The sequence below is a fragment of the Amphibalanus amphitrite genome, unplaced genomic scaffold (genome assembly GCF_019059575.1).
Source record: "Amphibalanus amphitrite isolate SeventyFive unplaced genomic scaffold, NRLGWU_Aamphi_draft 000533F_arrow, whole genome shotgun sequence".
Taxonomy (NCBI): domain Eukaryota; kingdom Metazoa; phylum Arthropoda; class Thecostraca; order Balanomorpha; family Balanidae; genus Amphibalanus; species Amphibalanus amphitrite.
In genome coordinates, this window is record NW_024882027.1 from 12,024 (window position 1) to 27,034 (window position 15,011).

At 46.1% G+C, this 15,011-nt stretch overlaps 1 protein-coding gene across 1 annotated transcript; it reads right to left on the reverse strand.

Annotated features, from left to right (window-relative positions):
* Nucleotides 1–3,622: 3,622 nt before the first annotated feature.
* LOC122393395 (synaptotagmin-16-like) lies at nt 3,623–6,309 on the reverse strand. Its single transcript, XM_043389349.1, has 4 exons — nt 6,285–6,309; nt 5,767–5,962; nt 4,083–4,224; nt 3,623–3,956 (listed from the first exon to the last, which is right to left on the reverse strand). Exons 1-4 carry the CDS (start codon nt 6,307–6,309, stop codon nt 3,759–3,761), a joined length of 561 nt encoding a protein of 186 aa, XP_043245284.1. The 3' UTR covers nt 3,623–3,758.
* Between the last annotated feature and the right edge of the window lie 8,702 nt (nt 6,310–15,011).

The window sequence follows — 15,011 nt, forward strand, 5'->3', positions numbered from 1 at the left end:
CCCGACAAATAATGACGGACTTCCTTTGCAGTAGCGGCAGAACACCTTCAGGGGGGCACTGCCAACTTTTGGTCCCATTCTTTCCATGCAACGCCCATAGGGCTAATGTTAAAATGCCAAAATCAAAGAGGGGCACGGTGCCCCGGTGCCCTCCCCGTTCTGCCGCCTATGTTCCTTTGCTGATTTTTTTTTTTACGAAGTCGCTTACCGCGTGATACTACGTTACCCAGGGCTCAATTTAGACGGCGCAGGGGGGGGGGGGGGGGGGATCAGTCAGCCCCAACCGCGGCCCGGCACGGGTGGCGCCGAGTCCTAACCGGGCCCGGGGAATAGGAAAGTATACCAGTTTCATTCAACATGGACTTTTAACCCTCGCCCATGTAGGGGGAGGGGGGGGGGGTGCACCCCCCCCTAAGGTTGTTCTTCGCTACACGCCGAACCGTTTCAGATAGCCTGCTCAAATTTTCAGTACCCTGTGGGGCATCCTTTGCGCAACTTTTGGTATTTTTTTTGTCAAGGTCATGTCAGGTCACGGAGTTATGACGTCATAAAGGGAACAACCTCCGGCCAGATTTACGCTAAATTGGAGATTGCTTCACATTGGTATAAATGCCGACTGACCTGACACACTGATGGATTGCTTTAGAATCACAACTGGCTGAGTTGACATTGGCACAATGTCCGTTGACATTTTGAAGGTTACTAAAGGTCAAGGTAAGGTCAGTGGCCTCGGTTGACCTGTAATGACTTCTTGCACTTGTATGCCTTTTCGGGGTATTTTGATGCCATGAATTCGAATTTGCTATCCATTTCAGGCATCGTCGGTTGTTTCTTGTAGTTCATTTTGGGTCAGGGTCAGGTCAGTGACGTCACACGCCTGACGTGACCCAATGCCCAAATGACCTTGGAGACTTCCGATGCTCCCAACGCATCATTTTTAGAGTTATGACATCGAAATACACACCAAACGATAGAGAATTGATCACGGATCACGATAGTGAAGGTTTCAAGTCGATATCTCTTACCGTTTTGCCGCAATCGGCGCGGAAATCTGAAAAAGTTAGATTTTTCCGAAAATTTGACCTTTGACCGGTCATAAGTAGGTCAAATGTTGACCTAGGACCAAAAAACATACCACCAATCGCGAGAGCTCGTTGAGAGCAATCCGTTGGTCTTTTCCGCTAAGCTATACGACGCTCCGTTTTCAAACGCCAGGGGGGGGGGTCGCCCATGCCCCCTGCATGGGCGAAGGTGGCAAAACACCGTTTACGGGCGAGGGTTAAACTAGAATAGCAGATTTGTAGCTTGAGATGAGACCAGCACAAATCAGGAGTTTTTATGGCCCTACGATCACCCAATGCAACGATATTCCATTTCTCGTTCCGAGATCAGTAGGCCTACCTACCTACCTGCCTTACGCATCAATGAGGTGCCTTATGGAAGAAAGCCGAGAATGCCAAGAGAATGCAGCTAGCCGGCAGAGACCGACGTCAGCTAATCAGCATGCAATAGGTTTTGAGCTACGCAATATGATTCGTGGTCAACGCGTACTAAGCTTTCGCTGCAAACACTGTTTAGCCTGTGCCAAAGATGGAAAACAGTTCTTCCCAAATGAAAATATTTTACAATTTCCTTTCGTTTATATAATTTATTTTCCTTTTTCATCATTCTGTGTTTAAATGTCATAAAAACATGACAAAAAAGATATTTGAGGAAAGTGGTAGGCATAGGTATTGAATATTCCCCTTAATTAGGTCAGTTATCGTGGCCTGGTGACCTGACGGTGAAGGATCTAGATCTGACATTTTCGAATCATGTGCACAAATTGTGCATTATAAGGCCTGTGCAAAAACGCAACCTTTTTTAAATATTTGCGATAAATCTCATGGGAAGCCGGTAACAACGACCCCTCCGCAACAGCGCTGGTTAATTAACCGAACAGTTCGGTACCCTCGACATTCGACAATAAGTGACCAATTGTATTGATAATATACAATCTGAGGACCTGAGAAGCAACGCAACTTAACTATAGGGGAAGTTGGGGGAACGCCGAAGACTTTTTTTCTGACGCCCGTAGCACGCAAGGTAGACAACATAAGCTATTCTTGTTGGCGTCATTCGAGAGGCCAGTCTTTTGCCTTTCAAACATACCAGGCGCATTTGATGAATTCGCATACCGTTAAGCGCACAAACTAAAAATACCAAAGAAGTGACTTTTTCGGCGTTGCCCCGGACTGCGGGGAAAGCCGAAAATGGGAGAAATAATCTACGGGGAATGCCGACATTGATATTTTGCCATTTTATCTCAAACTTTATCCAGAATTCATCAAAGCTGACACGCGTTTTAAGAGCTTGAGGACGCGGTGCACACTGGAAGTTATAATTGTGTGATATAATAAGAAAATGCCAGGTAAATCATTCCTTATAGGTAACAGGCCGTTGTGTCGGTTGAAAGTGTAATTTGTGCGACTAAAAATACGCGTTGCTATTCTACAGCAGTAAAGTCCACGTAGCGTGCTTTTAACACGTGCGTAATCGCACGTTTTCGGCATTACCCCAGCCTGCCATACTTTCATTTGCAGGCCCATAACTTTTCAACGTGCTGTATAAATTTCAAATAGGCAGCACACTTATGCAAAGACATGCTAAAGATTACTTGACCGAATTGGCTAGACAAACGGTAGCACAATGAGTAAGAAATGCAGCTTCAAAGGCGCATGTAGTACAAGGGAAACGTACCTTGAAAACGCTCTTGGCGCCCTCACAGTCGAAGTATTCCGAATGACGACTCGTAACAAACATGCGATAATTGTAGTCACTTAAGCTTCAGAGCATCACTGACAGGTGGCATCCATGTGTTACGGTTTTCGAAATATCTCGAATTTCGGCTTTGCCCCAACTCCGGCATTGCCCCAACTTCCCCTAATACATAATACTCAGCAATATAACTACGACTAGACGTAACACACAGCATACCATTACCTACGTTAGCACACATCGTGATGCATTCCATATTCACAAATACCTACACATGGTATAATAATTAAAGGGACCCTCCCACCTTCAAAAAAGTTAATGAATTGGCATGACTGTGATGTCGCTCGGTTCAGAGAGAGTGAAAACGAATATCTACCAAATTTCACCGAAAATATATTCACCGGTTTTCAAGATATTAGATTTTTACTTTTGTTTACTTTTTGGGATCTCCGCTGTTCCTAGCGACTTTATTTGAAAGTGAGGCATTTGTTGCGCGCAAAGCAGCATATACCACCGCGTGCTACCAAACGTTTAAGTAAAAGATTAAAAAATCGTTAGATCTCCGCTGACGTCACAAATTCTAAGGGGACATTCCAATGCATTAGCCCCTTAGAATCCGAGAACTGTAAGTTTGAAATTCCATATCTCCAAATTAAAGTATTTTTCGATCTTGTGAGTGCCCAAACCGGTATTTTCAGGCCATGGCCACCAATTTGGCTATCTCAACTCAAAACTAATGGTTAAGGTGGGATGGTCACTTTAACAGTACAGATAATATAATTTTTAAATCAACTCAGGCACATACAATATTCACGATTAATGACGCAGACATTTTGAGCTACGAAATAGTTTCATAGCCTTTAACAATTGGTAAATAACACTGAAGAAACACCAGCACCGTTTTAACCATCCAATAGACACATACTTTTTTGAGCGTAATGAGTCACCTTTAAATCACACAAAAACAAATATCACCATAATTTAGCACGGCTCGTTTTGATTCATTCCGCGGAGAGCAGATGCCACCGACAGATTTGTACACCCTGGGCGTCGCGGGCGTCCGCCCAGTGGCGGCGCTCTTCACTGCTGGTGCTGCTGTGGCCCAGTCCGAACCATCCGATCAGGTCCCGCTTGCGCATTGTCCGCTTGTTGTAGACACTTACTATGAGCGAGACATCCGAAAACTGAAACAGCGGCAGCTGCAAGAAAGGCGCTTCTGTTGTCACTCTGACATCTTATAGACATAATTATTTTAGCAAAATGTTGCAGCTTTCTACTCTTTCTAGCAACTCTTTCCACTCTTTCTAGTGACGTCACTGGCTCACCTGGAACATCAGAGTCTCTCTGAAGAGCGGGTTGATCTGTGCCCTGCGAACGGAGGTTTTCCCACTGGCCAGTTCGCTGCCGCTGCTGCTCACCAGAAGTAAGCGAACATAGGTGTCCGGCGCACGGCTGCCAGAGTTTGACCTGCGAGCGGTCAACGGGTCAACGGCAGAGGTTATTACAGGTCATGCTAGTTGATGTTCATAAACAAAGGCTACAAGTATGTCGACTTTCTTAGGGCTAAATTAGGCGGAGCTAAAAAGAAGAAGAAAAGAAAAGAAAACAGACAAACACAGTCGCAAACAGATCACATAGTTCTTTAGTGGGCTTTATGATTTAGGTAATGCCAATTCCCAGGTCAGCAATACAGTGTCATCCTAAATAGCCCGCGACCGCCTGGGGGGTCGGATCCGACCCCCCCTCCGTTTTTCTTGAATAACTCATGAACCGCTTGCGCTATCAACTTGAAACTTCGCATACCTTCTCCCCCATCAATTTGACGTCTCCTGTGCAATTTTTAAGAAAATTTTCAAAAATTTCTGAGATATATCGATTTTAGTGATGTAACTACAAGGCGTTTTCAGTCAAAAAATGGTAAATGTTTAAAAAATCGCCAAAAATCGAGGTTTTAAGCAAATTGCAAATTAAGGACATCAAAAGACGCAGCTCAACGAGTTCTTTAAAATGGCTATCTCGGATTTTCCATAAAATACGTTTTTCACCCCTAAAATTCAAAAAACTATATTTTTTGGAAAACAGCTAATAAAATCCAAAATTTTGAGAATTTCCAAAAAACCGGAATATATGTTATAGAGCTCTATTAGAACATTAGATGTCTAAAATTTCAACTTTCTATCTTGATTTTTGACCCCCAAATTGTAAAAAATAGCTCCAATATGCATAGGGCATGGTGACGTCATAAGCATTTTCGCGAATTAGAGGCACTTCTGAACATCGCATGTGAAAACAAATGGCACCACTAGATTCCTGGGACAAAGCTCGTCTAGAAAAGTGTATTTTTATGTCAAAAATAAAAAGTTTAAAAATTGACTTTTTTTCTTAGCCCTCGTTTAGTTATGTATGGTATAAACGATTTTTTATGCTTTCAATGCACACTTATCACCAGCACAGTGACGTGGGGTCACATATAACCATTACCATCGGATTTGGCGTGAAAAATAAGCCATAAAACATGTGTCGCACGCCCATGTAGCAGAAAGTGAAAACCGTGACCTTTCGTGACCTGACCTGACCTTGACCCGTACTTAGTATGACCCCTATACGCACATGGTACCTTCACTATGTCTTTGAGGTCATTTGTGGTGAGTTTCGAGCAGCAGCTATCGATTCCGCTGTCCGTAAGCCTAATCATGCAAAACCCCTGAATTTGACCTTTGACCTGACCTTGACCCGAAAGTTGACCTCAATCTTAAAATCTTGAAGGTGCTTTGGGAAGGTCTCGTAGAGACCTTTCGAACGCCGCCTCGCGGGGCTCGATACGACCATTGGTTCTCGAGATAACAGGGGGGGGGGTCGGATCCGACCCCCCCCCCCCAGGCTGATGTGGGTACGGAAATAGCCCAGGCGGTGCCGGGATAGCCTGTCAAAGATAATAAGATAAAAACGAAAAAGAAGACAAGCAACACGGGTGGCATCGGTACGGGACCGCCTCGTGAGACCTCCCACCTGAAGTGTGATCCTTTGACGACCTCTGCGGCGAGTCGGCCCGTGGTGCGGCTGTACTGCAGACCCAGCAGCAGACCGGGAGCGCCCCAGCGCGGCAGGGTGCGAGCGCTGCCGGCACTGGTCACCACTGGACTGGAGGCGCCGCTGCCGCGCCCCACCGCCCGCTGGAAACACCAGAGAATGGGCTCAGTGCACACTGTCAGCCGACGGTTCACCGGTGAAAGAGACCGACTGACTTCAGCCGAAAGCTCCTATTCTACTAACTTTTCACGAAAGCGGACAGTCCTACTCGCAATACAGATGCAGGCTTGTGGCCCGGCTGTTACATTTAAGGCGGTACGGGAGCAATAACAATACGAGTATATCATTGTTTCATGAGAATAAGACATAGATACACTGGTGGCACAGGAGCCAGAGCATGTCCTTTTATAACCCTATCTTGGATGTGAAAGGCAGCTCATCTGGAGATAAATGAAACATTTTCGTAAGCTATCACGGACACTATTCACCCCACTCACACCTGTATGACTTTGCACGTTCCATGTTCATTATAATTCAGATTACATGCATAAAATAGTGCAGTGCCACACACCCCACACACCCAGACTCAAACGTAAGCCGCGTTTGGTGCGGCCGTTTTAACTCCGTTTTAACTCTGATCACTGATCAGCTCAGAGAGGCTTGCAGCCCGAGTCAGCTCCATTCTTCTTACCCCGCTGTTGACGTGCGGCCTCAGAGAGAGCCAGATCGAGGTATGGCGCTGCAATCTCTCCGGAGTGCAGGGCAGAACGGCCTCGCCCAGAGTCTGGTGCCGCCGCAGACGGTCACTGGCCAGGAGTCGTAGCCGCACCGCCGACTCCCGCAGGGCCTCTGTCGGGACGGGTAGTTGCATGGGTAACTAATAACTATGCTGAATATATTATGTGGAAAACTGATATGGAAAACAACATTAATCTAGGTTGGATGCAAATGAATGCACTGCATAAATGAAAGTCATGGTTAAAATCACGAACATAGTTTTGTGATGAACTAAGCTGTTCAATAAAATTTAAATGCATGACTCGTAGATAATAATTTATATAAAATATAGAGAGGAACCTACGCAATAAAAGTGCAAATAGAGTAGTGGTTTACCTGGCTGTATGTTGTCAAACACGAAGGTCTGGTTGAAGCGAGGGTTATCGCCATACTGCAGTTCGCTCAGGAATCTCTGTTTCTTCTCTGGTAGCAGGGCTAGCTCCACTGAGGGCGTTCAAACGGCCGTGAGGCGAGGGTCTTTCCCTCTCGCAACGCATCCAAACATGGTAACTTCTAGGTACTCGCTGAAGGATGTGCGTTTTTTTTTTTTTAATGGTAAGCAAAGAACAAATTAAATAATAAAGTGTAGCATGGAGTTTACATGCATAGGAAAAGTTTGCAAAAAAGATGACATTCATATCCAGTGTTGTTTTTAAAAAGCATCTGAAATCAATCGGATTAAAATCTTAGAAGTATGCCCTAAAGACAATTAAAAATGACCCTAACCTCCTAGTGATTCGCCGTACCTACCTGTGTGTAGCTTTGGCTCTCCCGACTGCTCAGCACGCCTCTGGCCTGGACCACCCTGACAGTGAGCTTCTTGTTGAGCCGGTCGTACGCCCCGGAGACCTCCAACTGACCACTGCTCCAGCGTTCATCGTTACCGACCGAATCCACGTGCAGCAGATGACCCTGTCACAGCGTGATGTGGGGAGCGATTGGTGAAATATCGCGGTGAATGGATCCGATTGCGTGTAGATGGCTCGATTACATATACCGCTTTTTTAGCTTTGTGGTTTGGTTGTAAGCGTATTTTTCATACAATATTGCACGTTTGATGCCTATAGGTGAATGCGTATGACAATTATTGAAAGTTTCAGACCCAATTCAAATATGCCTGCTACATGAAAATGAAATAAACATTTATAGTAACAACGCAGGACAGTTTCCCAATGCATGGCCATGCATTTTTTTTTTTTTAGTGTGGGAATTTGGCGAACGAAAAATTGCCATCCGAAGGGCGCGGTCGGTCGGAAGCCAGCGGAGACGGCTGCGGCGATATACCGACGCTCACGTGCAGCTCACCGACACTCACATGCAGCTCACCGACACTCACGTTGGTGGAGAGGGACGGCGCCGAGCTGGAGCTACCCAGTGACGTCACGTCGATACCAGAACGCCACGCCCGCAGCGGCGGCTGGAACGCCCGCCTCTCCAGCGCCTGTGTCAGAAGCGAGCGGCTGTTACAGAGATGAGCCAGTCACAATGAACCGCGAGGAGCGTCAACGAGTCAAACATTCTAACCTTTCGGTGATCATAGCTTGGTCAGCGGCCACCAGAGCTGAAATCGAGCACCTCCGATATCGGCGCTAGCTGCCCAATAGTAGCCATTTGCGCTGTTTGATAACAAGTATTTTTGGACGGGAGAGTAGCGCTTGCACACTACTTGGTGACAGAATTAGCCCATTATTTTCCTTATATTCTATAAACCCACGTCGCTGAAGTAGTCTCATTAGGCAGTTCCTTCAAGGAGGCCTTAGATGCAACCTCCATTACATAACTGGATTATATGCGTGCTTATTCAAACGCGGTGTAGTTTCTCACCTTCAGTAGTTTCCACTCCAAGTTGAAGAGTGACCTGGATCGGGTTCTATGCTTGTGTACGGGCGGAGACCGGGGCCGTTTGCGCCGTACGGGTCGGTACGGGTCGTACGGGTCGTAACCGCAGAGACTGGGACGAGCCTGACGGGTCGCCGCCGGCGCTGGCGAATTCGTATCGACACTGGCGGCTTTACTTGACTGTAGTACAGAAACATACATGTGTCGATACAATGCGTAAAGGTAAATGCATATAAACTACACCTTTTGTCAGTTCCTTTCGGTACGTAACTCGTCCGTTTTAGAACTAGCGGATTCTTCGGATACCGCAAAGCGATGCATCAGTAGGTAAAGCATTGCATGGCGGCCGCGGTGATCGGCATTAGCCGTTTTCACGACGGGCTATCTCATCTGGGGAATGCACCTAATTCTTACCAAATCTGCACCTAATCTCTTTGATGACAAATATCTTCATATAAAAATTTATTTCACGGTTTAATCCATGACAATGTCTGATGATATGACAAAGTAAGTATATCAGCAATTAGTGCAACCCTAGCTGATAGAACCTGATTTGAACCAAATCCTCACCAAATGTGCACCTAATCTACACGAAATGAGTACCAAATTACAGGAAATATATCGCTTTTAACATGTCTTATTGTCTCAACTTCTGCAATGTGCACATTGCAGAAAGAATGCATGCATGTCTCAGCCCTATCCGTTATGGCCGAATATTCCATTGGCATTCGCCAGTGGCTAGCATGGTTTCGTGTTCATGCTTTCTGTGGGTTAAACAAAACGTCACAATGTATTAACTTTGATCAAATAGGTACTGCAGATGTAGCTACTTAAAGGGACCCTCCCACCTTCAAAAAGTTAATGAATTGGCACGAAAGTGATGTCGCTCGGTTCAGAAAGAGCGAAAACGAATATCTACCAAATTTCATCGAAAATATTCACCGGTTTTCAAGATATTAGACTTTTACTTTTGTTTACTTTTTGGGATCTCCGCTGTTCCTAGCGACTTTATTTGAAAGTGCGGCATTTGTTGCGCGCAAAGCAGCATATACCACCGCGTGCTACCAAACGTTTTAGTAAAAGATTAAAAATCGTTAGATCTCCGCTGACGTCACAAATTCTAAGGGGCCATACCAATGCACTAGCCCCTTAGAATCCGAAAACTGCAAGTTTGAAATTCAATATCTCCGAATTAAAGCATTTGTCGATTGTGAGTGCCAAACCGGTATTTGCAGGCCATGGCCACCAATTTGGCTATCTCAACTCAAAACTAATGTTAAGGTGGGAGTGTCCCTTTAAAACCAAGACGGCGGAGAACAAAATCAGACCGACAGGGTACATACGTGACTATTGAACTTCGACCTCGCCAGTGCGTTAGATACGCCCGGCGTCGTCGCGTGGTTGTTCAAAGGATGCGCCGAGCACCGGATGGACAGTCGGAGCCTGTTTGATGTGTGTGTGTGTGGGGGGGGGGGACGGGGGGAGGCAAGAAAGATAGACATGCCGCCTAGATGACACATCCGCTGCAACTACGAGCCTTATCGTTTATGGACGGGCTAGAATGTCGGCGCTAGGTCTTATGACGGTGTTACTGTTTGTTGGGATGCGTGGGACTGAGAGGTGTGGTGATACGACACGGATGGCATGCTGAATTCATTCCCATGTCCCCTTGCACATAGAACGAGGGGATCTTTCACGCTGGCAGTCGGGAAGTGCAACAATAATCGTGTCGAGTGGGACAGCGGAGGGGGGGGGGACTCATTCTGGTATGATTGTGATAGAACTGTATCAGGTTGATTGACGACGATGACACCCCGGCCATTCGCACTGAGTCGGGACGGCGGCGTTTCATGTATTCTGTCGTGAAGGAATTCAATGAACTGCCCCATGATATGCGTGAGCTAGGCCTGCCCCGCTTCAAGTCGGAGCTGCGCCGGTACCTGCTGAGCGCTCAGGTCACATAGTGCATCGTGTAGTGAACGGAGCATGGTTTGTCACCGAATGTGTAAGTGTGCTACTCCCTGTGTAACCTTGTGTACTGCTGACGAACTACCCGGAATAGCCACGGTGTCCGTGGATGGGTAGCGAACTGTGAAATAAATAGATGATGACTTGCTTTCAAGGTGTAGTAAAATATCACTTTTGGTGAAATAATTAATGTTTGGGCAAAAATCAGCAAATAGTGACAACAGCACAGACGTGCTTCATTGAAAGAAATTGGGTTTGCCTCGAGTCGATGAACACAATGGAATTTATTTGACGATCGTCGTCCGCTATACGGTCGTCAACTTAGATGTAAGTGAATCCTAATCTATAATCTAAGATTCGGAATCAGGTGAGCCCCTACGATTTGGACCAAACTTGGTCAGTGGATAGTAGTAACGTCCTGATTACGATGCACCCAAAATCTAAGCTCGGCCCGCCATATTTACGAAGTCTACGGATGTTTGAATTTCAAGGTCATTCGGGAGAGCCCTACGATTTCCGTCAAAATTTGTGTACGGACACTCTAGATGCTCCTCATTATGAATATCACAAAATTTAAGCTCGGCCCGCCATATTTACGAGTTACGGAGGTTTGAATTTCAAGGTCATTTGGGTGAGCCCCTGCGATTTCCGTCAAAATTGGTATACGGACATATTACATCCTCCTCATTACAAATATAATAAAAGTTAAGCTCGGCCCGCCATATTTTCAAGTTACGTAGTCACAAAGTTACGGAATTTCAAGGTCATTCGGAGAGCCCCTCCGATTTTCGTCAAAATTTGTATGCGGACACATTACATGCTCCTCATTACGAATATCGTAAAAGCTAAGCTCGGCCCGCACTATTTCAAAAGTTAGATGTTTGAATTTCAGTGAGTTTCAAACGTCAGTAACTTTTGAAATAGTGCGGGCCGAGCTTAGCTTTTACGATATTCGTAATGAGGAGCATGTAATGTGTCCGCATACAAATTTTGACGAAAATCGGAGGGGCTCTCCGAATGACCTTGAAATTCCGTAACTTTGTGACTACGTAACTTGAAAAGTATGGCGGGCCGAGCTTAACTTTATCATATTTGTAATGAGGAGGATGGAATATGTCCGTATACCAATTTTGACGGAAATCGCAGGGGCTCACCCAAATGACCTTGAAATTCAAACCTCCGTAACTTCGTAAATATGGCGGGCCGAGCTTAAATTTTGTGATATTCTTAATGAGGAGCATCTAGAGTGTCCGTACACAAATTTTGACGGAAATCGTAGGGGCTCTCCCGAATGACCTTGAAATTCAAACATCCGTAACTTCGTAAATATGGCGGGCCGAGCTTAGATTTTGGGTGCATCGTAATCAGGACGTTACGTACTATCCACTGACCAAGTTTGGTCCAAATCGTAGGGGCTCACCTGATTCCGAATCTTAGATTATAGATTAGGATTCACTTACATCTAAGTTGACGACCGTATAGCGGACGACGATCGTCAAAATAAATTCCATTGTGTTCATCGACTCGAGGCAAACCCAATTTCTTTCAATGAAGCACGTCTGTGCTGTTGTCACTATTTGCTGATATTTGCCCAAAACATTAATTATTTCACCAAAAGGTGATATTTACTACACCTTGAAAGCAAGTCATCATCTATTTATTTCACAGTTCGCTACCCATCCACGGACACCGTGGCTATTCCGGGTAGTTCGTCAGCAGTACACAAGGTTACACAGGGAGTAGCACACTTACCACATTCGGTGACAAACCATGCTCCGTTCACTACACGATGCACTATGTGACCTGAGCGCTCAGCAGGTACCGGCGCAGCTCCGACTTGAAGCGGGGCAGGCCTAGCTCACGCATATCATGGGGCAGTTCATTGAATTCCTTCACGACAGAATACATGAAACGCCGCCGTCCCGACTCAGTGCGAATGGCCGGGGTGTCATCGTCGTCAATCAGACCTGATACAGTTCTATCACAATCATACCAGAATGAGTCCCCCCCCCCTTCCGCTGTCCCACTCGACACGATTATTGTTGCACTTCCCGGACTGCCAGCGTGAAAGATCCCCTCGTTCTATGTGCAAGGGGACATGGGAATGAATTCAGCATGCCATCCGTGTCGTATCACCACACCTCTCAGTCCTCACGCATCCCAACAAACAGTAACACCGTCATAAGACCTAGCGCCGACATTCTAGCCCGTCCATAAACGATAAGGCTCGTAGTTGCAGCGGATGTGTCATCTAGGCGGCATGTCTATCTTTCTTGCCTCCCCCCGTCCCCCCCCCCCCACACACACACACACATCAAACAGGCTCCGACTGTCCATCCGGTGCTCGGCGCATCCTTTGAACAACCACGCGACGACGCCGGGCGTATCTAACGCACTGGCGAGGTCGAAGTTCAATAGTCACGTATGTACCCTGTCGGTCTGATTTTGTTCTCCGCCGTCTTGGTTTTAAAGGGACACTCCCACCTTAACATTAGTTTTGAGTTGAGATAGCCAAATTGGTGGCCATGGCCTGCAAATACCGGTTTGGGCACTCACAACATCGACAAATGCTTTAATTCGGAGATATTGAATTTCAAACTTGCAGTTTTCGGATTCTAAGGGGCTAGTGCATTGGTATGCCCCCTTAGAATTTGTGACGTCAGCGGAGATCTAACGATTTTTAAATCTTTTACTAAAACGTTTGGTAGCACGCGGTGGTATATGCTGCTTTGCGCGCAACAAATGCCGCACTTTCAAATAAAGTCGCTAGGAACAGCGGAGATCCCAAAAAGTAAACAAAAGTAAAAGTCTAATATCTTGAAAACCGGTGAATATTTTTCGATGAAATTTGGTAGATATTCGTTTTCGCTCTTTCTGAACCGAGCGACATCACTTTCGTGCCAATTCATTAACTTTTTTGAAGGTGGGAGGGTCCCTTTAAGTAGCTACATCTGCAGTACCTATTTGATCAAAGTTAATACATTGTGACGTTTTGTTTAACCCACAGAAAGCATGAACACGAAACCATGCTAGCCACTGGCGAATGCCAATGGAATATTCGGCCATAACGGATAGGGCTGAGACATGCATGCATTCTTTCTGCAATGTGCACATTGCAGAAGTTGAGACAATAAGACATGTTAAAAGCGATATATTTCCTGTAATTTGGTACTCATTTCGTGTAGATTAGGTGCACATTTGGTGAGGATTTGGTTCAAATCAGGTTCTATCAGCTAGGGTTGCACTAATTGCTGATATACTTACTTTGTCATATCATCAGACATTGTCATGGATTAAAACCGTGAAATAAATTTTTATATGAAGATATTTGTCATCAAAGAGATTAGGTGCAGATTTGGTAAGAATTAGGTGCATTCCCCAGATGAGATAGCCCGTCGTGAAAACGGCTAATGCCGATCACCGCGGCCGCCATGCAATGCTTTACCTACTGATGCATCGCTTTGCGGTATCCGAAGAATCCGCTAGTTCTAAAACGGACGAGTTACGTACCGAAAGGAACTGACAAAAGGTGTAGTTTATATGCATTTACCTTTACGCATTGTATCGACACATGTATGTTTCTGTACTACAGTCAAGTAAAGCCGCCAGTGTCGATACGAATTCGCCAGCGCCGGCGGCGACCCGTCAGGCTCGTCCCAGTCTCTGCGGTTACGACCCGTACGACCCGTACCGACCCGTACGGCGCAAACGGCCCCGGTCTCCGCCCGTACACAAGCATAGAACCCGATCCAGGTCACTCTTCAACTTGGAGTGGAAACTACTGAAGGTGAGAAACTACACCGCGTTTGAATAAGCACGCATATAATCCAGTTATGTAATGGAGGTTGCATCTAAGGCCTCCTTGAAGGAACTGCCTAATGAGACTACTTCAGCGACGTGGGTTTATAGAATATAAGGAAAATAATGGGCTAATTCTGTCACCAAGTAGTGTGCAAGCGCTACTCTCCCGTCCAAAAATACTTGTTATCAAACAGCGCAAATGGCTACTATTGGGCAGCTAGCGCCGATATCGGAGGTGCTCGATTTCAGCTCTGGTGGCCGCTGACCAAGCTATGATCACCGAAAGGTTAGAATGTTTGACTCGTTGACGCTCCTCGCGGTTCATTGTGACTGGCTCATCTCTGTAACAGCCGCTCGCTTCTGACACAGGCGCTGGAGAGGCGGGCGTTCCAGCCGCCGCTGCGGGCGTGGCGTTCTGGTATCGACGTGACGTCACTGGGTAGCTCCAGCTCGGCGCCGTCCCTCTCCACCAACGTGAGTGTCGGTGAGCTGCATGTGAGTGTCGGTGAGCTGCACGTGAGCGTCGGTATATCGCCGCAGCCGTCTCCGCTGGCTTCCGACCGACCGCGCCCTTCGGATGGCAATTTTTCGTTCGCCAAATTCCCACACTAAAAAAAAAAAAATGCATGGCCATGCATTGGGAAACTGTCCTGCGTTGTTACTATAAATGTTTATTTCATTTTCATGTAGCAGGCATATTTGAATTGGGTCTGAAACTTTCAATAATTGTCATACGCATTCACCTATAGGCATCAAACGTGCAATATTGTATGAAAAATACGCTTACAACCAAACCACAAAGCTAAAAAAGCGGTATATGTAATCGAGCCATCTACACG

Bases quoted from the DNA above. Each gene is read 5' to 3' on its own strand.
- LOC122393395 (XM_043389349.1), bottom strand. From the start codon at position 6,309: ATGGAACGTGCAAAGTCATACAGGT. The intron at 5,963-6,284 runs GTGAGTGGGGTG...GTCGGCTGACAG, and splicing joins ACGTGCAAAGTCATACAGGT to TGTGCACTGAGCCCATTCTC. The intron at 3,957-4,082 runs GTGAGCCAGTGA...CCTTTCTTGCAG, and splicing joins GAGAGACTCTGATGTTCCAG to CTGCCGCTGTTTCAGTTTTC.